The sequence below is a fragment of the Centropristis striata genome, chromosome 14 (assembly GCF_030273125.1).
Source record: "Centropristis striata isolate RG_2023a ecotype Rhode Island chromosome 14, C.striata_1.0, whole genome shotgun sequence".
Taxonomy (NCBI): Eukaryota; Metazoa; Chordata; class Actinopteri; order Perciformes; family Serranidae; genus Centropristis; species Centropristis striata.
In genome coordinates, this window is record NC_081530.1 from 30,269,465 (window position 1) to 30,295,462 (window position 25,998).

General features: G+C 39.2%; 1 protein-coding gene across 1 annotated transcript in view; it reads left to right on the top strand.

Annotated features, from left to right (window-relative positions):
- shisa7b (shisa family member 7) overlaps positions 1–25,998 on the top strand; it is a 58,806-nt gene extending 32,808 nt beyond the window's left edge. Inside the window, exons 5-10 of the mRNA XM_059349613.1 lie at positions 1,405–1,521; positions 1,729–1,874; positions 6,712–6,780; positions 13,423–13,653; positions 22,912–23,293; positions 25,347–25,998. Coding sequence (XP_059205596.1) covers positions 1,405–1,521; positions 1,729–1,874; positions 6,712–6,780; positions 13,423–13,653; positions 22,912–23,293; positions 25,347–25,836 — 1,435 coding nt within the window. The 3' untranslated portion in view covers positions 25,837–25,998. The remainder of the gene's footprint in view (positions 1–1,404; positions 1,522–1,728; positions 1,875–6,711; positions 6,781–13,422; positions 13,654–22,911; positions 23,294–25,346) is intronic.

Here is a 25,998-nt window from a genome sequence, read left to right on the forward strand (position 1 = left end):
CTTTTAGTATTTTAGAGTAAAAAAATGCATATCATGATATTGTTAACATTCCTACTTCTTGACGTAGTGGCGTAATGGTTTAGCATTAATTACCTCGACCGCCAGAGTCTCATGTGCTGCGCTAACGTCACATTTCAAGCTACTGAAAGCATATTTACACGACTGATAATAGATTTTTTTTTTGCGTTGTGTTGCCGTTGCTCAGCAGAGTGTCTGTCACCAGTCAGTCAGTCAAAACCCCGACCAACCTCTCCGTCCTCCTGGAGACATGCGCGCGCACTCACACTCTTACACACACACACACTGAATATACCGAGCTGCCCAGCCCACTGCACCTCAAAACAATTCCAGCTAGAGAAACATGCCTACCTGTCTGTAGCAGTCCCGTCCCCACATCATCTCTTTGTGTGCGTACGCTAAACTAAATACTCTCAACCTGTCCGGGCCGTCAGAGGTCCAAACACACTGTTGAATTATGCTGTTCGTTAGCCGCAAGCTAACATTAGCTAACAATTAAAGTTGAGTTAATCACAAAAAGCTACTATTCCTTCCTGTCGCTAAACAATGCAGTTTTCATAATAAGACCAGAGTGTGTTAACAGAATCCACCACAGATTTTACAAGAAGACTGTCAAAATAAGATGCCTTAAATAAAACATACAAGAACCCTTATTCTCTTTACAATATTTCATTAAAATATGCAATGATAGGATCAGTGTATATGATGGATTAGTGGCATTAGAATGTGTGAGAGGCACCAAATTTGGGCTTTTATGGAAAAAAAAATTCTCCAGTGGGTCATGCCCCAGACCCCCCTAAACAGCTATTTTTCAACACTGACTGCTACCCCATGTCCTAGTGGAAAGCCCTGTTGACTGTGAAAAATGTTATATCAGGTGTTTGCTCACATTAAGATCTCAAAGTGCACGAGATTGATGCATTTTACTTAAAAATGTACAAAATTTTCTCCAGCCCCTTGATTTTTATTATTTGCTAATACTCAAGAGTCAAGAGTAAATTTTGAGATTTGCACTTTACACTACATTTTAGATTCATGATCGATTTTTATTTTGTTGAATATTTTTTATTTATTTATACAGACAAAAAAAAAAAATCATATTTTCTATATTTTTTTCAGTATTTTGTAATATCGTCAAGAATATTCTTATCGCAAAAATACCCTGAAATATCGTGATAATTTTTTTGGGCCATATCGCCCACCCCTAGTTCAGGTCACATTTTCCTCACTTTGGCCTTGTTTCTCACTGCAATATAAAAGTCCAGCAGCTCTGTGGAAGCGGCACAATCGTGGCTAGAAGCAGGGAGTTAAAAATGTCTTCTGTGCAGAATAACACCGTTATAGTGACGTGCTGAATGCGCTGACGTCATTCCTCCCTGATTGCAGTACGGGCTACGTGATCGGAGGTGTGATCTCCTTCACGCTGGTGGTGGCGGTGGGCGTCAGGATCGCCTTCAGCAAGGTGGCACGGCGACCTCGCAACAGGGACATCAACATGCCCAGGTGAGCCTCCGGACAGCTGCGCTCACTGCCTGTTAGTGGTGATTTACACAGAGGACTGGACAAGAGATCTGGACTGAATGTTCCTCTGTATTCAGACTCTTCTCCCCCTCCTCGTTATATTTCTCTTTCTGTCCCTTTCTGACCTTTTGTCTCTCTCTTTGTCCTCCTCCGTCCCTCCCTCCCTCTCTCCGTCCTCTGCTGTGTCAGATCACTGGTGGATATCCTGCGTCACCAGTCGAGCCCGGTGCAGCAGGGAGAGAGGAACAACGCGGCAGTGTTGACCACCACCACCTCAGACGGACGCACATCCAAAAACCTCTACACCCCCATCCTGCAGAGCAAAGACAACCGCAGTAAGCCACTCCCACTTCCTGTAAAACCAGCAGAGAGACAAATCATTAATTACACACCAGCATTCTCCCCAGTGACATGGAGGCTAATAGCTTTTTTTTTTTCTTCCAAATTTCAGTTAAATCTCAGTAACACACGTCTGTCTCTGAAGTACCACAGCTAACATACTAACTGAATGATACATAAAGAGATCTGGGTGCAGTGTTGGAGGCGGGCTCTCCGTTTTAGTGCTCTGATAACTTGAATTTGAATTCCAGGTGCATCTTAATATCAGTTGAAGTCAAATAGTCCCAAACCAAGTATTATAGTATTGAGTCATATAGATGGACATGCTTTTCAGAGGCCAACATTTACATATTAAACAAACTTTTTCAAATTGGTCTTTTGCAATATTACATTTTTTTTGAGACACTGAATTTTAGGTCTTCATTTAATGTAAGCTGTAATTATTATTATTAGAAGAAATTAAATAAATTAAGACATGAAATGTTTCATTATGTGTGTAATGGATCTATATAATGTGTTATTTCCACTATTGGAATTGAATTACTGACATAAATTCATTTTTCTATGATATTCTAATTTATTGAGATGCACCTGTAAATTATTTCATTTTACGCCTCCAAATGGATCAAATTCTGACAGTTGTTGTTGTGACGATTCAAAAAAACTAAAATATCCGCTGATTTGCAAGCGTTTCTTTACTATCAGCTCCAAATAATTGACTCTTTATTTGAAACCTGGGTCTGTGTGATGATTCTGGACTTCTGACAGAGTGGAGTGAATTTTACAAGAAGCTTCTTTGACTCTTTCAATTGGCGCTTTTATTCATAATCACTCCATCCAGATGACAGATGTCCTCCAGCCCGAGGTCAGAGAGCTGCAGACAACGCCGTAATGTAGAAGAGAAAAATCTTGAGATCCAATTCACCACACAGTGAATAAAACTCATCTGAATCTGAAATATTTTTTTGTCGCAGCGTCGTTGGAATGCTGACACAAGTTAGATCTGTTGCACATAACCCTGCAAATTGTTTTTTAGCGTTATGTCAGCAGCTCTCATTGATAAATCACCTGTACTTTGACCACAAGTTAATCTAAACACTGATATTTGTTGTGATTCCTTAACCCTCCTGTTATGTTGCAGGTCAAATTGACCCATTACAAAGTTTAAAAATCTAAAAAAAAAATAGTTAGAAGTATTTTTTTCACATAAAGAAAACATGTGTAAAAGTACAAGTGTAAAATAAAATAAAAAAACTATTGTATTTATATGTAGGTCTTTCCAATGTCCATAACAAAAGTTTTAACATGCATTTTTAATTAAAAACAAATGAATAATCCTCATTGAACCATGATCTGTGAGAGGTAAAGAACACCATTGCACTAAATATTGATTGAAATAGACAGTAAGGGAGTTATTAAAGAAATCTAAACAATTTTAAATGGACTTTTTTAGTTTCTGACACTAATTTATAATAATGATTAATTCAACATGCCCCGGGGGTCAATTTGACCTATTTCAAAGTTTAAAAAAAAAAAAAAAAAAAAAAGTATTTTTTCACATAAAGAAAACATTTTAAAGTGTAAAATAGAAGTTTAAAAAGTCAGTGTCATGTAAAAACATTGTATTTTTTATGTCGGTCTTTCCAATGTATATAAAAAAAAGTTTTAACGTGCATTTTTAATTAAAAACGAGTGAATTATCCTCATTGAACCTGATCTGTGAGAGGTGAAGAACACCACTGCACTAAATATTGATTGAAATGGATAGTAATGGAGTTATTAATGAAATATAAACAATGTTTATTGAGATTTCCATAGTTTCTGACACAAATATGGAATAATTATTAATTCATCATGACCCAAAAACATTATTGCTGTTCCTGAGAAACAAACATAACAGGAGGGTTAAAGTTGTCTTTGCCAGAAACTTTTTCACTTTTTTTCCCTTTTTCATGATGTAATGACGTAAAAAACAAAGCAGTATGGAGCTCCCCTCTAAAGTTCTGGCATTTACATACATAACAGTTTTTGTTTGATGATGATCGGCCAAATAAAATAGACAGAGATAGAGATAAGGTCAAATATATTCAGTATAAATAATGATACCAACACAGCATGGTAAACATTTGAAGTGGTATATACAGACAGAATGAAAAGGGTTAAAAAAAAAGCCCAAAACTTTCGACTGAAAGCCTGCAGCAGTCATGTTTATGATGCGATTCTGTGGACTTGTTTGGCCACAGATGGATGTTTTCCACAGTCTTTTGTTCCTCAGCTAAATGAAATGCTTTAAAAAGTTCTGACACTTTCTTTTTGAGGTTGTCAGGACACAAATCCAACAAGTCTCCTGTTTTAATTTTCTCATTCTATTGCATCTTGTGCAGGCGGCTTGGTGTTGTTTCTCTGAGTGACACTCTGAGCGTCAGAGTGCTGCTCAACCTGTTTGTTTTCTTGTATTGTAACAATTCACACAATTAGAGTCTGAACACACACAGAAACATAACACTTCTGTCTCTCTGCTCACTCTGTCTCTCACCTCTCTGCTTTCTCCAGGAGTTTGCTCAGTTGTTTTGTGATTTTTTTTTTTTAGTTTTTGCAGAACTTTTTAAAAATGATAATTTCAACTCTTTGTACAAGTAAAGATCTCCTAGAAAGTTGCTTTTTGGGGGTGGAAATAACTATTACTTGTCAAAAACACTGGGCACATACAGGCCTGTCACTATAATTACAATATGGACTTATTATATGATTATTTATTATATCTCCCCTTGTGTTTCCAAAACAAACAGCAGGTTTTACCGACTATTATAAAACCTGAGGTGCATTTATTGAGGATATTGATAGAATAAGAATTAAGAATTAAAAGTGAATTGCTCTTTGAAACGGTGTACTGGCAATATAATCCTATTATATTATCATATCAGTGGCAAAAATTGCAATATTGTTCATTGCAATAATTTCTGGGACAAAATACTATATAATAATAGTTATTGTGACAGGTTTAGACACATACCTAAAACAAAGTATGTATTTAATTAGTATATGTTTTATGGATTGTGTTCAGTATAGGCCTGTTATAATAATCAAAATATATGAAATATTAAGCTAGAAAATGAATCAAGGTAATGTCCATTTATCATATAATATCTGAGGTTGTGTTTAGATGCATATTTGTGTCAGAATAATAATTTTATACATCACAGCCAAATTAAAAAGTAATTGTAATTGCAATATTGTCAAATATGATCATAATAATTACAGTATATGACTTATCGAGCTGAGAAGAAATGATCAAAGTTAAGAATAAGAACATTTTAAAGCCATGACACATGTTTTTTTACAGCACCGGAGCCAAATTAACAGTTAATTGTCATTATTTTCATTATTTCTAGTATATTTATACTATTATTCATATACTTTCATTATTATGCCATTATATTATCATTATATCCGTGACATTAAATTACTATTATATTGTTTTATTAACAATAGTTTTGGCACAATATATCCTCGAACAAAAATAATTATTGTGACAGGCCTCAACACAAACCTAAAACAGTAAAAAAAAAAATATTATTATAGATTTTATAGATTTACTTTAACATAGGCCTGTCACAATAATCACAATATAGAGTTAATATCCTATAATATCTGCAGTTTTGTTTACATGCATATTTGTGAGAGAATAATAATAATTTTGACAGCATAAAAACATGTTTTTTCATAACAGCTAAATTAAAAAGTTATTGTACATGCAAAATTGTCGAATATTGTCATAATAATTACAATATAAGCTGAGAAGAAATAATCAAAGTTATGTCGATATATCGTTTAACATGTCAATGTGTTTATCTGCATATTTGTGTGAGAATAATAATAATTTTATACAACTTGAAGCCATAAAAACATGTTTATTCACAGCATCAGAGCCAAATTAACAGTTCAATGTACTTGCATTATTATGCTATTATATTATCATTATAACTGTCGTATTAAATGGTCTTAAAATGAAATCAAAGTCCAGATTTTATCATTATATATTTTATGGATTTAGTTCAAGATAGGCCTGTCACAATAATCACAATATTGACTTATCAAGGTAATATCCATTTATGGTATAATATCTGCTGTTGTGTTTACCTGCATATTTGTATTGAAAATGATACTAATTTTAATCAACATGATGCCACAAAAACATTTTATTCCAAACACCAGCCAAATTAATAGGTAATTGTACTTAATAATAATCATAATAATTACAATATAAGCTGAGAAAAAATAATCAAAGTGACCTCCATATATCTGTCATTGAGTTTAGATGCATATTTGTGTCAGAATTAGATTATTTAACAGAATGTGGTTATCATGACAGGCCTGCTGCAACATCAGCACATTAAAAACACATGAAAGCTGCTTTATTGCACCAAATTCTACCTGATTGTAAAAGTGTTTAGTGAGCTGTTTAGGTTCACTCTGTGATGTTTTCATAGTATGCAAATAACAAAGAGGTTGAGTGAATAATTTAAACTCTTAATGGAGAATAAAACGTTGTCTTTCATCTGCGTCCTCTGTGGGGCCGAGGAGACGAGCTGCTTTATGTTAATCAGCAGTTTTATTGTGGAAATGTGTGTCAGTAAAGTGAAACTATCAAAGAAACAAAAAAAGCCAACTCCTGGAGGGACCGTCTGTCTGTCTGCCTGTCTCTCTCTCTCTTTCTGTCTGTCTCTCTGTCTCTCTCTCTCTCTCTGTACTGACACATATGCTTACTCGACACATGGCTCTGTGTCTCTGGAGTGGTTGTCCATCAGTTTGTCGGCTCTGCTCTCTTCGCAGCTGGGAACTTGCACCACCATTTTAACCAGCAGGGGTCTGCCTCCAGCCCCAAACACTCTGCTACCATCGGTAAGCCTCGTGGTCAGCAGCACGGTCCAGCACGGGCGGCGGTGACCAGCCGCCGGCCGGACCCACGGCCTCACCACTGTCACACTGTCTGTCCTGTCTCGTGGCGGCCTGTCGTCCTGCACTCTTACAGCAGCTGTGTCACGGTCAACGCGCCCGCCGTTGAACGTGACACATCGCTCATAAGAGTGTGAGCTGAAAGTTGTCTGGGCTGCTCTCCGCTTAATGCAAGCCTGTCTCTCCCTCCACCAACTTACCACCACAAGCCTGCTTCCAAATGTGCTTCTTCTTCTTCTTCTTCTTCTTCTTTCTGTGTAGCAGTGATGTGCTTACAGCTGACACGACACATTACTAGAAGTCTTGGCTTAAGCGAGGTCACTGCACTTTACCCGAGTCTGTTTTCCCAGGCTTTGCACCAAGAAAACAAGAAAAGCAATGCTAGCACGAGTGATTTATCTCCCCTCCACCCCCCCACCCCCCGAAAAAAAATAAAAAAACAGATGCAAAAATAACTAAAACTAACCAGATCCTGTTAAAAACATTAAATTCTGCTCCTCAGAGACACTGTGAAGACATGATTGATTCTACTGAGACCAACGGTCACGTGACAAATATTCACTGAGAATCTGTTTACACAGAGCTGAGAGGAGAGGACAGGAGAGGCTGTTTACACAGAGCAGAGAGGAGAGGACAGGAGCAGTTTACACAGAGCAGAGAGGAGAGGCTGTTTACACAGAGCTGAGAGGAGAGGACAGGAGAGGCTGTTTACACAGAGCAGAGAGGAGAGGCTGTTTACACAGAGCCGAGAAGAGAGGACAGGAGAGGCTGTTTACACAGAGCAGAGAGGAGAGGACAAATAATGTAAATAGTCCAATATTTTTTACAATATATTAATGATACTTGGCACTTTGAAAAGTATAATAAGTAAATACAATTTTATTGCAATTTAAAAAAATACCTTTTGAAGAAAAATTGAACCTGCGTTTTTTCTTTTTTTTTTGACGATTTCTGTCATTATAACTTTGTTATTCTGCACAAAAGATATTGTTTAATTGCCGCCACTTCGAGCCATGATGAGCTTTTTCCATAAGGCTGCAGGATTTATAGACTTCATATAAATATTTTATATATTGCAGTGAAACACAAGGCCACAGAGAGTAAAATGTAAAAATGCAAATAAAGCTCTCTTTGTTAAATCATCAGCTAATTTGCTGCATCTAACATGGCTGCCACAGAGTACTGGATAAAAAGTTGTGTGGAAATATCACGAGGATGAAGGGAAGCATGATTTTTTTTTTTTTTTTTACTGAATGTTTTTAAGCCGTTTCAGTGCCAATTATTCCAAACCATTACACCTACATGAGTCCCTCAGGGGACGCATTACACAAGAAGCCAGCAGCATGAAGAATAAAACCAGAGGCAGAGAATAGATTTAACTAAAAGTTTGGTTTTTATGTGAGCTGTGAGCAAAGATTGTTAACAAGCAAGTCAAAATCCCTTCTAGTTATATATGTATATTTGTTTCTGGAAATGAGATGTGTTTAAATAGATTCTTTGCTGTATCAAACTAAAGATACAGAACAAACTCCAGGGATTATTAGGAGGAAATAGCAGGTCATCTGAAAGCTGTGAACCATGCGATTAATTTGAGATGCAGCTCAGCACTGTCTGTAATACAAAATAAGTAATTAAAATAAAGTCGGGAAAGTGTAGAAGGCTTTAGAACATTAGGATTGAAGTACATGAAGACTATTTTCATGCTTTTTGGAGATTGTTAAACAGATTTGGCACTACATTTAACCATTATTTCCACTCAAGAATTGATTAAAATGTTTAAAATCCCTCCAGAATACCACATTAACCACCAAAATCTTGAGGAACACCGTAGTAAAATCCATGCTGTGATTTAATTTGAAGAACTTTTCACATTTTGGAGATTTCTGCAAGAATTGCCTCCTTCTGTGATTGGATGGCGAGCACTTTTGTCCTGTAAACTGCTGAAAAAAAATCCTTAGTCAATGTACGTAGGAAACATCTATCCATCCTCTGAATGTTCTAGGTCTCTAGTCTGTGGTTGTAAAGTTTCATGAGGCTGTGATTATCCTCGAGGTCACAGCAGCTCATTTTATACACTGAGCTCAAGTTTCACTCACTAACATCATCACACATGAAGAAAACTGGGCTCATTGAATCCAGAAGAGTCTCAGATTTCCAGTCAGACCCCATTTATGCAGCTCACACACTGTTTGAGGACCCCAGTGTGCACAAATGTTCACATACAGTCAGACAAAATAAAACATTTAACTGCAGGAGAAAAAAACCTGCCACTAACAGCATTTGATAATTTGCATAAAGTGGGCATGCCACACAGATTTTTGTCTTGTTGTCTTTTCTAATTTATGTAACTCAGTGTTTAGGGACCACAGTATGCAGAAATATTTGCAAATGCAAAGAACTAGCATAAAATTGGCATGTCAGTCTTTACATTAGCCCGACTTAAGTGTTACTTCACCCCCTTTCGGACAAGCTGTTGAGGTTGAAGGAAATTGGGGTCATTGAATCCACAAGAGTCTCAGCTTTCCAGTCATACCCGAGTTATGCAGCTCACAGACTGTTTAGAGACCCCAGGTTGAAGAAATATTCACATACAGTTCAACCAAATAACACATTTGTAGTTCATGAGAAAAACTGCATGGGTTCTGCCCCAAACAGCATCTGATGAAGTGCATAAAGTGGGCATGTTCCCTCTAAAAATAGACCAAATATTTAAGAAAGTATCATATGAAACAAAGCAGAGAAGCCAGGGTTCTTGCATAGATTTTTGTCTTGCTGTCCAGATTTATGCAGCTCACAGACTGTTTAGGGACCCCAGTATGCACAAATATTCACATACAATAGGTGAAAATAACACATTTATGCTGCATGAGGAGGAAAAAATGCATTGTTACAGTAAGACAAAATAACACATTTGTAGTTGCATGATTTCTGCCACAAACAGCATCTGATAGAGTGCATAAAGTGGGCATGTTACTTGTAAAATAGCCCAAATGTTTAATAAAGTATCATATTAAACAAAGAAGATGCCAGGATGCACAACTATTAGCATACAGTAGGTGGAAATAACACATTTGTGCTGCATGAGGAGAAAAAGGCATTTTTTCTGCCCCCAAACTGGAATTATTATAAAGTGGGCAGCCATAGAACCCATTTTTAAATTGTTCTCAAACTAAAATGTGGCGAAACTCTGTAATGGATGAAATTAAATGACAGTGCGGATGTTTAAAATTCTGATATTTCACGTTCACTGAAAAATAGTCAGTCTTCAACATACTGTATAATCAGTGCCCTGCGAGTCCACTCATGCAAAAATAATTCTGTAAAGTTTTAGTCCTGAAGGTGAGATCTCACAGTGTCCTTCTCCAGTGTCCTCTCTCTTCTCTTCCTGTTAGATAATGTTCACGTCCTCCTGGGAGGATACAAGAGCAGAACACTTCACTCTCTGAGTCACACACTTTGCAGCGCGTTGAACAAAGTTCACTTTTCCATGACACCATTATCAAACCTCCTGTGTCAGCCGTCGTAGGTGTTCCAAAAATCAATTACCGTGCTCTCTTGGAAATGACCGGGCTAATTCTGTATCATGACACAGAAAAAATAACAGCAGCTCAACATTTGATGCTTTTATTTTCCTTGTGCTTCATATGATCTCACAGCTAGCATTGCTTTTTTTCTGCCCCCCCTCCCCCCCTCCACCACCGTGTGTGTGTGCACGGTGCAGAAGTTGATGTGGTGTGTGTTCCCCGGGTGACGCTTAACAGAGACATTATTGCCCATTATTACCCATTACTGTCAGCGGTCAGCGAGGAGTACATGTCCGCCTGTAATCTTAACAACATCGTAACCATTACCACCCTGAACGGACTCGATTGTGTCCCAAAGACAGGAAACAAAAGCCAATTTTCTGCAGTTACGTAATCGTTTTATTGCTGCTTTATATTCTCACATTTTTAACCTTTTAACCCTTTTGGAACCCAACTTATGTTTCTTTAATAGATCGCCAATATACTTTATTGTAGAAAGAAACTGTAAAAACAGGCATTATCATCGTAAGTTGAACTTTCCGACAGTCTTTGAACGCGTCATAGGTTACAAAAGCTTCCATTAGAAAAAAAAATCAACCGACCGACTCTATTCTACATGTGTCATTTAAAATGTTGCCAAAAATAAACTGTTACAAATAACTACATCCTGTTAAAAACATTAAGTTCTGCTCCTCAAGACATGGCTATTAACGTGGCTGCAAGACATAATAATAAAGGTATTAATTCTTTCTTAGTGTGTGGGATTATTAACCCTCTGAACCCCAAACCTGCCGGCGGATTTTTCAAAAGTGTTCTTTCTTTTTAAAAAATCTACAAAAACACACCATTTATTGCAGAAGGAAACTGTAAAAACAAGCAATGTAGTCCGAGTTTGAACTTTCTGCCGGCCCTTGAATGCATCATGTTATGAATGTTTATATAGATAAATAATATTGTATTCCAATTTTTAAAAAATACTTTTTTGCAGAAAGTCAACTTACGTTATTTCTTTTTGATGATTTATGTCATATTGCCTATATTGCCTTATTGCCGCCACTTCTAGTCATGATTGTGTTTTTTCCATAAAGCTGCAGGAATTATAGACTTTATTTATATATTTTTAAACATTGCATTGAAATACAAGTACACGGTGATTTAAGAAAGAGTAAAAAAAAACGCCTATGTTGGAGTTCCGAGGGTTAATATCAGCTGCCGTCACCCTGAACTTCCTCCTGTTCTCTTTGTGTCAAGTCTCCTCAGTGGTTGAAGACGATCCGACGACTCTGCAGCATGCGTTTTTATTTCCGATGTCCCCGTTTTAAATGTGCAGCACCTACACATGTGAGGTCACGGCTGAGTGCACCTACATGTTGGGTCGTTAGTGGCGTGTCTGAACCTGTGATGTAACTGATATACATGTTGCAAAACAGCCCCTCCCCCATAATCTTACATAAGACAAATCATTTTTATGTGTATCGATCAATGTGCTGCTTTTGCACTTTGCATAAATATATGTGTGTGTGTGTGTGTGAGTGTGTGTGAGTGATGTGTGAGTGTGTGTGTGTGTGTGTGTGTGTGAGAGAGTGTGTGTGTGTGTGTGTGTGTGTGTGTGGACCCCCTCCTGATGCTCTCAGTGTATTTCTCTGTATTTCCATGTGGCTGATGTGTTTGTGTTGGAGCCTCAGATGAACAGTGAGAGTTGTATTTATAGCTGGTCACCATGGAGCTCGGAGACACTTCCTGTGTTTACTGATCATTAACCAGCTCCTATCTTCTTCTTCTTCTTCTTCTTCTTCTCCTCCTTTCATTCTGTCGTCCCCCTCTCCTTCCTCTCCCTCCATCTTATTATTCCTTCTCCCTTTTCTTCCCATCCTCGTTTCTTCTTTTATTGTACATGTAACTTTTTTCTGTTCCTTGAACCCATTATTTTTGTCTTTCTTTTTGTTCCCTCCCTAATTTTCTCCTCTCTTCTCCAAATTTTCATCACTCCCTTTTCTCATCTCTTTATCTCCTTCTTTTCGTCCATTTCTCTTTCTATTTTCTTCAATTCTCTCTGTATTTTCTTTCATTTCGCCCTCCTATCCTCGTCTCTCCTTTCTCATTTTCATCTCTTCTTTTTCTGTATCTTGAACTCCTTCATCCTTTATTTTCTTCTCTTCCTGCTTGTTTTCCCCTCTCATTTCTATTTTCTCACTTGCTTGCTTTTCCTCTCCTCCGTTACTCTAATTTCCCTAATTTTTCTCCATCGCTCCTTTATCTCCTCTTGTTCTGTCGCCCCTTCTTCCCTTTTATCCATTTCTATTTCTATCTTTTTTATTTGTTTTCCCTTCTTTTTTGGATTTCTCAATATTTTCTTTCCTCTTTATCATCTCCTCTTTTTTTCTATTTCTTTAACTCCTTTCATTTTTTGTACTCCTGTTCAAATTCCCTCGCTTCTTTATCCTCTCCTCCACCTCTTCTTTTTCCTCATCCTTTCTTCTCTTCCCCTTCTTTCTTTTCGTCCATCTGTTTCTCTCTTCCTTTTTTATGCTCCATCTAACATTCTCTTTCCTCTCTTTTTCATCTTGTTTTCCCCCCTTTCTTCTCTTTTCCTTCCTCACTTCTTTATCCTCTCCTCCATCAACCAATTTTCTCCTCTCTTTTCTTGTTCTCTTGTCATTTTTTTTCCTTTCTCCATTAATTTTCCCTTTGTCTTCTGTTTTCTCTGTATTTTCTTTCCTATTCCCCCTCCCATCCTCTTCTCCTGTTCCCCTTCTTCTCTCTTTTTATGCTCCATCATCTTTCTATTTCTTATCTCTTTTTCATCTTGTTTTCGCCCCTCATTTCTATTTCTTCCTTTTCATCCATCTGTATTTCTACTTTTTTTAAAAATCTCTTTTCCATTTGTTTCTATTTCTCTGCATTTTCTCCTTTTCCCTCCTCTCTGTTCCCTCCCACTCCTTGTTTTATGCTCCATCTAACTTTTTTCTCCCTTCATTTTTATGTCCCCCTCTTTATTTCTATTCTTCTCTTCCTCATTTCCTCTCCTCCATCCCTCTCCTCTCTTCCCTCTCCCTCCGCTCAGAGCGTGGCGCCCGCATGAACAACACCCCCCAGCTCTCCTCGGGTCCCACCCTGCTCTCCAGCAGCAGTAAAGGTCCCGGTGGCGGCGGCGGCATCATCGGCGGCGGCATGAGACACAACAGCAGCCACCCGTCCTTCTCCCACTCCTTCCACAACCTCGCCCAGCTGCCGCCGTCCTACGAGGCCGCCATGAAACCCGAGCTGAGCCGCTACAGCTCCCTGAAGAGGCTGGGTGAGTCTAAGGCAGTGATCCCAAACCGGGGGGGCCCGACCCCCAAAGGGGGGCACTAAAGACCCACGGGGGGGGCGTGAAGCCCTCTTTTTTTAAGGGGTGTAATAAATCTAATGTGTTTAAATATAGATGAGTCAGCATTTAATTCATTAGTGTTACAAAAACAACTAAATAAGTTCAAAAAAAGTTCAAGTTTGGTTGACATTCAGTCCACTTCCTGTTGTAAGGCATTAACATGTCCTGAAATTAGCATAGTTAGCATCCTGCTAACGGTAACACTTTACAATCACCCTCATTTATGAATGGTAAACAGATAGTTTATTAATGTTTAATCATCATTTATAAACCGTAGGCCTTTAAGAATGGTAAATACATAATTTATTAATGTTTAACTAACTAAATAATTTATAAATGACAAATAGATGGTATATTAATGTAAGTTTATAGTTACTTTACCATTAAAAATGATAATTAATAGTTTATTAATAGTTTTAGTTGCACTCATTTTAACATTTTTAACAGCATATTAAGTATGTTAATGATTTTTAAATGACTCATATACCTTTGAGAAATTGGTTGAAAACATTTAAAGATTAAATATGTATAGCACTTTGTAAATGATTATTAATTGTTTATAAACCATCTATAAACATCACTTAGTTGGTTATTGTAAAGTGTTACCCTGCTAACTAAACCGATAAATGCTAATTATGCTAATCTGTTGCCAAATAACCACTGACACGGAGGCCCTTTTTTCATGAGGCTGTGATTATCCTAGAGGTCACAGCAGCTCATTTTATACACTGAGCTCAAGTTTCACTCACTAACATCATCACACATGAAGAAAATTGGGCTCAGTGAATCTACAAGAGTCTCAGCTTTCCAGTCAGACCCCATTTGTGCAGCTCACACACTGTTTAGGGGCCCCAGGATGCAGGAATATTCACATACAGTAGGACAAAATAACACATTTGTGTTGCTTGAAGGGAAAAAGGCATCGTTTCTGATGTCCAAAATCTAATCTAAAATATAACACAGTATATACAGTTTTATATCAAAGTTACAGTATATATCACGATACAGTAAATTTTCTGAACATTTAAATAAGAAATATGTTAAAACAATATAATTTCTTCTTCTATTTCGCAACCTAAATAGGCTACAAACCAGAAGACAGTCGAGACACGACTTGAGTTCAAAACAAAAGACTCAAAAAAGAAAGTTTTTAAGATTCCTGGAAACAATAAATTCAAGTGCTTCAGGTTTTAAGGTTAACAGGAAGTCTCTTTTCCTCCTGCGTGACCTCGAGAAGCTGCTAGATTCACGAGATCAGAATAAAAGATCAGGCAAGGATAACCGTATTGCCAGATCTCTAGCAGTGGACACATTTCTGCTGTTGGATGATTCTGTTGTGGATTCACAGCAGGACTCAAAAAGTCCCTCAAAGTTATATTAAAAATATATATATTCATTGTGCAAAATGTCCCTCCTCTTGCAGGGTAATAAACCTTCTCATCTTTGTGTGCCAAAAAAAAATTGGCAGGGTGTGTGTGGATCGTTTGACCCTTTTTTAACTGCAGAAACTTTCCCCAGAGACGAGGCAAAGTTCTGCTTAAAGCTTGTTATTCAACCGCAGGAACCTGAAGGTCTGAAGGGACATTTTACCCCCAAAGAGGAGCTGCTCAGGAGCATTTTATGCCAAGAGGAGAACATTTTCTCTCTTCTCTCTTCATTCACCTCCTCTCCTTTTTCATGTTCTATTTCATCTCTTTTGTTCTCTCTCTCACCAGGAAATGTTTTTATAGTTACAGCATGGTAAAAAAGAAAAGAAAAGCAGGATTTCTTACTTACTTTTATACTTTTTTTTAGCTCCCTGAGTTAATCTATGACTCAAGGACTGTAACAACTTCATCCTGTATTTTCAGTTAGGGCCTCTTTACACGACAACTCTCTTGGGTAAAAAACAAGAAAATATTTTATCAGACGTGCCTTTCGTTTAGACGGCAACAGCGTTTTTGGGGCTTAAAAACGCAAAAAACTGAAACTACCCTCCAGAGTGGAAATCTTAACGCAAAACTGTGCTCTGATCAGCTCATGCTGGCTCTTGTTGCGTTTACGTAACATACATGAGCAGTCCAGACAAACAACAACCAACATGTCGGACTATTTCCATCAGTCAAACATGCAAGTTGCCCTGCAGCTCTGATAACCATACAGGAGTCATTTCAGCAGTTTAACAGAAGGATCACAGACAATAGAACAGAACAGAGAAGGTGCATTCATTACCTTAATTACTTTTGCGCTACTGTCTTTGATGCGTGAGCTCTTGGTGTTTGTTGCGTGGCAGAGCTTCACAGTACCACTGTTCGGATTTAAAAAATTCAGCCCTCCGAAAAGGCTTGACAGGAAGCACACTGAAGCAATAACTCGTGTTTTATCCTTGGTCTTCTTTTATTTGTTACAAAATGACCACAGGTGACCACAGGTCATAAACCAATGGGCTATGTGCTTCTGTCCAAACCTGGATGCAACTGCTGCAATCAATAACACAGGAAGCAATACAGGAAGCAACACAGACTTTTCAAAATAAAACGGAGAGGCACAAAACCCTAAAATAATTATTTAGAGCTACAAATAATGATAAATAATAAACATCTTGACAACCACCTAGCCACCCGGCTGCATACCACATCAAATTTCACAGGCTTTTGCTTCACCGCCTGCACGCAGTTTTTGCCCTAAAGACGCTTGTCTAAACACAGAATAAAAAGTGAGAACACAACGCCACTTTTGTGTTTTCTGCTCAGATCGTCTCCATCTAAACAACACCTTAATGTTGCTGATCGGTCAAACACTCACAGCTGCCTACTTCATAAAACAAAGAAACTCTCCGGTATCGATACTGGACCATTTTAGACCGAGAGGAGAACATTTTTATTTTGTTTGAGAACTAAAAGTAGCCTTTACTCCCTGATGTGGCTAAAAGCTGCATTCTGTCTCCATCTTTTTGTCTCCATTATCTATTTTGTTAGCTAAAACGTGCATCCTGACCACCCAGGATGAAGTTAGCAGAGTGATGATGGCTGCAGCCAGATGTTTCTCCTCAGTGAGGGCATTAGGCTCTACCTGTCTGATAAACATCAGCTAAATTACCAGCCACTTCTCAGGTAAACTAGCCGTACTCCCACTCTACTACTCTACTTTCTTTCCAGGTATTTCTCTCTCCGTGTTTATTTGGACGGCCATGCAGCCGATTCTCCAGTAAAACCTCCGTTATTAGTATTATGATGGCAGCAGGCAGACATTTGAGATTTGTGACTCAGCTGCAAAAACCAAATAATCATCTCGGTGTAAACTGTTAAACCGCTGTAACACGAAAGCAAACAGACTGAAACCGATAAAAAGGAGGGAATTAAAGGAGCAGACGGTGAGAATTAGGAGTGAAAACGATGGAGAGAGAGAAAGATGGAGGGAAAGGGAGGGGCAGAGAAACAGGGGAGATTAACAATAAGGAAAGGAGAGAGAATAAAAGGTTGTTTGACCAGGAAAAAAAGGAATCGGGGAGGCAGTGAAGGAGCTGATGGCCAAATAAGGATAGAGAGAGAAAGATATCAGTGGAGATAGACATGCAGAGAGGTGGAGTGAGCAGGAGGAGAAGAATGGAGGGAGAGAAAGGAAAGGAAAGGAGGGATTGGAGGGAGATGTGGAGATAGGGGGAGGGGCGTTGGCTGGCGGTCTGCAGGGGCCGAGCTGCCTCCGACGGGGAAGAAAAGAGGGTTGAGAGGAACGACTGGCAGCCTCTCTCTCTGTCTCTCTCTCTCTCTCTCTCTCTGTCTCTCTCTCTGTCTCTCTCTCTCTCTCTCTCTCTCTCTCTCTCTCTCTCTCTCTCTCTGTCTTTACCTCTCTCTCTCTCTCTCTCTCTCTCTCTCTCTCTCTGTCTTTATCTCTCTCTCTCTCTCTCTCTGTCTTTACCTCTCTCTCTCTCTCTCTGTCTTTATCTCTCTCTCTCTCTCTCTCTGTCTTTACCTCTCTCTCTCTCTCTCTCTCTCTCTCTCTCTCTCTCTCTCTCTCTCTCTGCCTTTACCTCTCTCGCCCTGATATCGCTGAAGACTGCAGGGGGAGGGGAGGCGCCTCCGCAGGCTGACTGATGGATGCTTACTACACTGTGTGTGTGTGTGTGTGTGTGTGTGTGTGTGTGTGTGTGTGTGTGTGTGTGTGTGTGTGTGTGTGTGTGTGTGTGTGTGTGTGTGTGTACGTGTGTGTGTACGTGTGTGTGTACGTGGAAGTGGGAAGCAATAATGAGGTGAAAGTCCAGATGAGTCTCTTATTATTTCCATTCAATCAAAAAGAGAGAAACACTTGAATCTCAGAAAGGCTTCTACTCATTACACAGCAGAGCTCCAGAGGTCATCCACTTCCCTTCATTGTCTCATTCCTGAATCTCTGTCGCATTAATCTGCAGCTTCTTTTATGGTTCAGATCCTCAAAAGCCACGACGTCATCGTTTACGTGTTGCCGAGGATGGAGACAGACTCTCTTCATTCACCTCCTCTCTCTCATTGTCTCCCTCGCCATCTTTTCATCACATGATTGCCTCCTCAAATGACTGAGCAAATTAATTTGTAGACAGGAAATGTTTGCACGGATATCACCTCTGTTAATTCAAGAATAATTTGGTCCTAAGAGCTCATTTTCATATTTTTAAGCTCTGCACTACCCCGAGTTAATCTGCAATTCAAGGACGGTAACAGTTCAGTTTTTCGGTTCAGAGTTTCTGCAGGTGGCATTATTTTCTCCCTGTGCTGCGTCATTGAGGCTGTAAAGTCTGGCTGCTCAAATCACAGTTCATCGAGTCCACTCGGAGCCTCAGGTGCTCTTTCTGCAGACTTTCTGTAGACATCCGGAGAGGCTGCGTGGGGTGAAAAACTTCACCAAAGTAGATTGAAAGTTCTTAATAACAACATGAGTAGTAATGATTAAAAACCACCTACCCACCCTTTTTTTTCTCATTCTTCACACAATAACTTCTGGAACTTTTCACGTGCGTCACATTTGCGTCACGACTCAAAATCGTACGCCATTTGATCGATTATTTTACATCACCTGTGTCTGTTGGCTCGTTCTGTGTCTCACTTTGGATACTTCCATGTAGTACACTGTGTACAGTACAGTATGTTCTGACCTGTGTAGTTGTAAATTTCACCAATTTCAAATGACACACTTTAGGGCCCACCTGAGCTGTTTGGTACCTTTTTGTCTGATAGTCAGTTTGGTTTTTGCTGGTGTGAACGCTGAAACGAACTCTGGTGAGGACCAAAGAACTGAACTCTGGTCTGCTAAAAAATGGGGGTTTCAGTTCTCTGCAGGTGAGGTCGCAGTCCGAACCAAAGGAAGGAAACTGACCAAAACACAGAGCATTCTGGGTTGAATTTTGGTGGAAATGTGAGAATCAACATCAGGCATTGTAGTAGCAGGATGTAAATGTCTCATGGACAGATGAGTGTCTTTTGTACATCTGAACACTGAACAAAACATTTTTAGGCGACCAAATTGCTGAAAACAATTATAAAATAAAAAAATAAACACAATGTTGTATTGAATAAGACTTTAAAATAGTGATTGAGACAATAAACTCTTTATGAGAATGTTTAGTGAGTTAATAAATCAATTAAGAGGTAGAGTAATTTTCCTATTGACTTACATACAATCTGACTTCTTTTTGCAGCCAGTGCAGTCGCCCCCTGCTGGCCATTTGAAAGAGTGCAACTTTAAGACACTTCTGCATTGCAACTTTTCAAACCTGAAGTTTGCAACATTATTCACCCAGTTCTTCCTTTTTTCTGTTTGTTCCAAACAAAAATATTATAAATGACTTCCTCTGAGAGCTGAACTACCAGGCGCTGATGGCTTCAGCAGAAAGCTGTGATCCAGATCCAGGCTGAATCACTGCTGCACTGTTGACACTGAAAGCAAAAAAAAAGGAAAAAGATTTCTACATGTCTGATTATATAATGGTTGCTTTCTCATAAAAACTTTGTTGGGACCATAATTTACTAAATGAACACGATGTTGAATTGGAGAAGATTTTAAAATGGTAATTGAGACAATAAATTATTTATGAGAATGTTAACTGAGCTCATAAATCAACTGAGAAATAGTCATTCTCCTGTTGACCTGCATACAATCTGACTTGTTTTGCAACCAGTGGAGTCGCCCCCTGATGGCCATTTGAAAGAATGCAGCTTAAAGGCACTTCTGCATTGGTTTCACTGTTCAGATCCAAAGTTTGCTCAGTTCTTCCTTTTTTCTGTTCCAACCAGAAATATAATAAATGACTTCCTTTGAAAGCTGAACGCTTCAGCAGAAAACTGTGATCCAGATTCAGGCCGAATCACTGTTGTTCACTGTTGACACAGAAAGCTATATATATATATATATATATATATATAATTTCTACATGTCTGGTTATTTAATGGTTTCTTTCTCATAAAAATGTCGTTGGGACCATAATTTACAAAATAAACACGATGTTGAATTGAAGAAGACTTTAAAATAGCGATTGAGACCATAAACTCATTATGAGAATGTTAACTGAGCTCATACATCAACTGAAAGTAGAGTCATTTCCCTATTGACCTACATACAGTTGGACTTCTTTTTGCAGCCAGTGGAGTCGCCCCCTGCTGGCCATTATAAATAATGCAGCTTTAAGGCACTTCTGCATTGGCTTCACTGTTCAGATCCGAAGTTTACTCGGTTCTTCCTTTTTTCTGTTTGTTTTTAAACCAAAATATATATAATAAATGACTTCCTTTGAGAGCTGATCACTTCAGCAGAAAACTGTGATCCAGATTCAGGCTGAATCACTGATGAACTGTTGACACCGAAAGCACACAAAAAAAATATTTCTACATGTCTGATTATTTAATGGTTGCTTTCTCATAAAAACATCCTGAATGCCAGTTATTGGTGGAACGCCTCTTCAAACTAAAAACGTTGTCATTGTGTCACAAAGAGAGCGCCGCCGCTCGCCAGCCATTGTATGAAACCAGGTCCTTTTGATGTAGTTCCCCATACGGAGCCGCAGAAAGGACACTGATAAAGGCTTCTTTGTCTGCTGGCCGGCAGCCGGGGGAGAAACCTCGAGATAATTTGGCCTTAAAGGAGGGGAGTAAACACGGAGAGGGAGAGGACATGAGACAAACAGAGAGAGGAGATAGAGGTGGAGGAATAAAACCTGGAGAGCAGGAGGAAGAGAGGGAAAGGGAGCTGAAACCAAAGGAGTGTAAGAGACAAAGGAACAAACAGAGGAGAGCAGAGAGAGGAGGGGAAGGGACCTGGCGGAGGGAGAGGCAGAGAGGTGGCTGGGTAAAGGTCAGGTTTAAATTGGCTCTTGGGGAGCTGCTTCCATGGAAATGCTTTGAAGATTAAAGCGGTCTCAGGCTATAGAGCAGGAAGCACAGAAACTCTGTATTTCACTATTAATGAACGTCTCTTTCTTCTCTCTTTACTCCGTGTCTCTGTGTCTTTATTTTCACGTCACTGGGTTTTAAACTCCTTCTTACCTCGGTACAGTTTACCTTTATTCTTTTATGCCTCATGAAATATACAGTGCGCATCTCTTTTTTTTGCTTTATCCGTTCTTATCTTTTCCATCTTTCACCCTGTCCGCCCTCAACTCAATCACCTTTATTTCACCTTCCCTTCTCCGTTTCTTTCAACTCATCTTCTCTTCTCTTATCTGCATATTAAACCTCCCTGTCCTGCCACAAAAGTCACATTTTTTTCTTTTTCATTCATCCCCCCCTGACATTATCTCTCTTTTTATCACTTAATCTTTTTCACCTGTCTTTTGTCCCTGTTATCTTTCTTTGGTTTTCTTCTCTTACTACCTCATTTCTGTGAATTTTTTTCTCTCCTTTCTGCTTTTTTTCTTCTCTGGAATTTGAAGTCTTGACATTGGAGTTTTGAGAAAAACAATCTGACTACAAGGTCCAGAGTTACAAGGTTACAGCATGATCTCCATCAGTAGCTGTGATGTGTTTTTGGTGTGATTTCTCAGCAGGATTACAGAAAAAGTAGAAGTCTGATTTTCATGAAACATGGTGGAAGGTTGAAGCATGAGCCAAGAAAGAGCTCATTAAACTTTGGAGCAGATCCGAATCACGGGGGCGGATATACACTAATTAATTTTCACTTAAGTTAACATTGTGAGATGGGGTATTTGTGCTGCATTCATGTGGTGTTGGAAAAATGGGGAAAATGAGTGTCCGGATCATATTTCATGGCTCACCTGATGCTTTTACCCTGGAAACAGCTGTCATTGTGTTGTTTAAAAGCTGAAATACTATCATTTTAGTAGTGTCCATGTTGTTTCCATATTACAACTTGAAGCTCATGGATACACTTAAGGCGGAAGAACCACTTTTCCAACTCAGGAAGCACTCGAATGCACCATTGACCTTGTTGAAGATCTGCGCTCTGAGTGCTAGTCGAGTCTTTCAATAAGCTCACCAGCGTCGAGTCAAATGCTTCGAAAAAGTGGAAATTTGTACATCGACACTTCCATGAAAGCTCCTTCTTTTCTTTATCTCCCTTTTTTGTACTTGAATAACCCTCCTTTTATTTATTTTTAATCAAAAATTATAAACATTTCCTAGTTCCGGCTTGCAATTTAAGGACTTCTCTTCAGGTTTTGGACTGTTTGTCCAGAAAGAAGCATTAGGAGCCACCAGTCTGAATACATTTCACCACAAAAATTTTTTTATAGCTGTCAATGTTTTCAAAAAAAGCTGGGAAATATAATGATAAATATGGTCAAAACAAGATAAAAATGTCTATGGTGTAGATATGTTTTCATATCTTTTCTCTATGTTGAAAAACCAGCAGCTGAACTGCATTACGGCAACATTTACATAATTTAGATTATTTACTTTATTTTATAGACTCTAAATGTTCTGATCCTTGCACCTGTTTAGACTTTTATTTATTGAAATACCAGAGAGCATGCTATATTGTGCTATACTGTGACATATAACATAATTAAGTTGTGGAATGACCCTATAACAGGCATCAAATTAAAATTTTTAAAGTCACAAATGGGCCAAAAACTCTCACCTGAGATTGTTTGCAGGGATTCAGCCTTTCCTTTAACATTTTCTAGCCCACAGGATGAATTAATTGACATATTAATCAATAATAATCTTTAGTTTCAGCTCTGTTAACATGTCCTCTATGTCTTTCTTCTTTGCTGAACAGAGAAAGAACTTGACGAGTACTCCGGCTACTACAACTCCAAGCGGCGCTCCAACAACGCCCCGCCCACCTTCTACTCCTCGCAGCACTACCTGCCGTGGGGCGGCGAGTACACGCTGGGCTCCCGGGGCACGCTGCCCCTCCACGGCTCCCGGCCCCGCCTCCACATCCCCGCCTCCACGCCCAACCCGTACCCGCTGCCCGCCCAGACGCATTACACCAGCTCCTCCTTCGACAGGCCGCCGCGCCGCGTCCGCTCCCAGGACCAGCTGCTGGCGTTCGGGGAGGGGAACACGCTGTCCCGCCTGTCCAAGAACCAGCAACACCAGTACTACAAAGCCATGATGAGCACCAGCAGGGGCTCCAACTCTCAGACGCTCCGCAGGTAAGACACAAGTCAAAGTTTAATCATAGAGCACATTTAAAAACAACCTCAGTTGACCAAAGTGCTGTACAGTTATTCAAATACAATAAAATCACACACAAATATAGTAATAAATAAAAAACAAACAAACAATAAAAACAGTAAGATAATAATAAAAAAAACTCAATTTAAAACCAGAGTTAGAGTTAAAAAGGAAATAAAAGAGTACAGAGGAGCAGAGGAAACACTAAAGAGAGATTTTACCTTCTGAACCCCGACAATATACCAAAAATACACCATTTATTGCAGAAAAAACTGTAAAAGCAGACATTATTGTTGAAATTTAAACTTTCTGACTGTCCATGAACGGATCATAAGCTACAAAAGTTTCCGTAAGAAAAAGTAAACAAAACAAATCTTAAAGTTATGATATATCAGAATCACTTTATTCTACGTCTCATTTAAAACATCGGCAAAAATAAAGTGTTTGCACAAACCAGATCCTGTTAAAAACATTAAATTCTGCCCCTCAGAGACACTGTGAAGACATGACTGATTCTGCTGAGACCAACGGTCACGTGACAAATATTTACACAGAGCAGAGAGGAGAGGACAGGAGAGGCTGGAAACATGACAATATATATAGAATGTGGAGACCCTTTTCTTTTCCAATATTCGTGACACCAAAGTGTTGGATATATAGATTTAATTTCATTCAAATTAAAAAAAATAATTCATCCAAGAAATTCAAGCTTGCATTTTCCCCTTTCAATGATTTATGTGATTATAACTGTTCCGCACAAACACATGTTTGAGTTGTCCCCATTTCTAGCCCTGATCGTGATGATTCCATTGAGCTGCAGGACTTTTTATTATATATAGATTTTATATATTGCAGTGAAATACAAGGTCAAAGTGAGTAAAATGTAAAAAATAGCAAAAAATGTGTTGAAACTTGCGGTTCAGAGGTTTAAAAACCACATACGAAATGTTTTTATTAGGGGTGCACCGATTGCAATTTTCTGCCCGATCACCGATTTTCAAAAAGCCTGACCTACCGATACTGATTTTTTAATAACTCACAGCTGAACCTTCAATGTTTGAATCTTATTTTATTGAAAAACAATAACAGAGCAGTATTTTTCTCTAACAAATAAAGGAAATCACAATGTCTGAGGTAGTTAATAAAATATTTAACTTAAAATAAATAGCAACAATTTACAGGACAAACTAACAAAAGAACTGCAACCATAAATACTTACACTGACGACATGATTGGTGGAACGTGCTCTGGGTGACGGTTGTCACATGATAGACGCTAATCCGAGTACGCGTATGTGCAGACCAAGGTTATAATAGTTTGGGATTTTTCATTAGTTTTAGTTTTAATTTCGTTGTGAATTTTTTGTTTTCATATTCAGTTAGTTTTAGTTAGTTTTTAGAGTGAATTTTCTAGTTTTAGTTTAGTTTTTATTAGTTTTAGTGTTAGTTTTAGTTTTTTTGTAATGGGTATGTGCCTTCATTTCCTTTGGTTTATCCATCTTAGCACCAATTAGGTTATTAACTCTTACAGTTCGGGCTGTTTTGTATTTTGGTTGAAGTGTAACATCCCAGTCTCAGTAAACATATTTACCATGTGTTCCTGCATGTTGAAATAGAAACACTGAATTATGTATGAAAAAGGTTGACAAAGATGAAAACTAAGGACATTTTCACTATAATTTTAGTTAGTTTTAGTTAGTTTTGTAACCACAAAATACAGTTTCAGTTAGTTATCGTTTTTTCAAAAACTCTTGTTTTTATTTTTATTTCAGTTAACGAAAATGTTTTTTCAATTTTAGTTTTCTTTATTTTGTTAGTTAATTATAATAACCTTGGTGCAGACGCACTTTCAGACCTTTGCGGAGGTAGATAAGATCGCTAGATAAGATCGGTTTGACGCAAAAGAATCGCCGACCCCGCAAAATTAAGGAAATCGGTGCCGATTGATGGGTGCACCCCTAGTTTTTATTCAGGTTTTGTTGTCATAAGCATGATTTAAAGGCAGAGGGGATAAACGAGTCTCTGGTTCCAGGTCCCACGAGAGGCTTCTGGTCTCCCCTGACCGCCTGGAGGACCGGCTGATGATGGGGCTGATCATCAGCGGAGGAGGCGAGCGGGGCGGAGGCAGCGGGATGGTGCCCACCATGGGCCGGCTCAGCCACCACCAGAAGGCCCAGTCCCAGCAGAACATCTGCGTCACGCCGTCCATGGACCGCCACCACATGATCAAGATGAACTCCCACCCAACGCCGGGCCACGACCACGACAGAGACCGGGACCGAGACCGAGACCGAGACCGAGACCGGGACCGGGACCGGGACCGCAGCTCCGGCATGGGCATGCACGGCGGCTGGGACCACGGAGGAGGAGGAGGAGGAGGAGGAGGACACCCCAACGCCCGGCGGATGGCCTTCGCCAACAAGAGGCAGAACACCATCGAACAGCTGCACTTCATCCCCGGAGGAGGAGGAGGAGGGGTGCAGGGACTGCGGACTGGGAGTAAGAACGAGGTGACAGTGTGAGAGGACGAGGGAACAGAGAGAGAGAGAGAGCAGGAAGAAGCTGTGAAGAAGCTGAGGAGGCATTTAGAGGGAAGATGAAGTGGAGAGAAGAAGTGATGAAGAGGTTTGATCTCCGCTGGCCGCCTCACAGGGCTGCACACACACACGGCCCCCCCTCCCCTC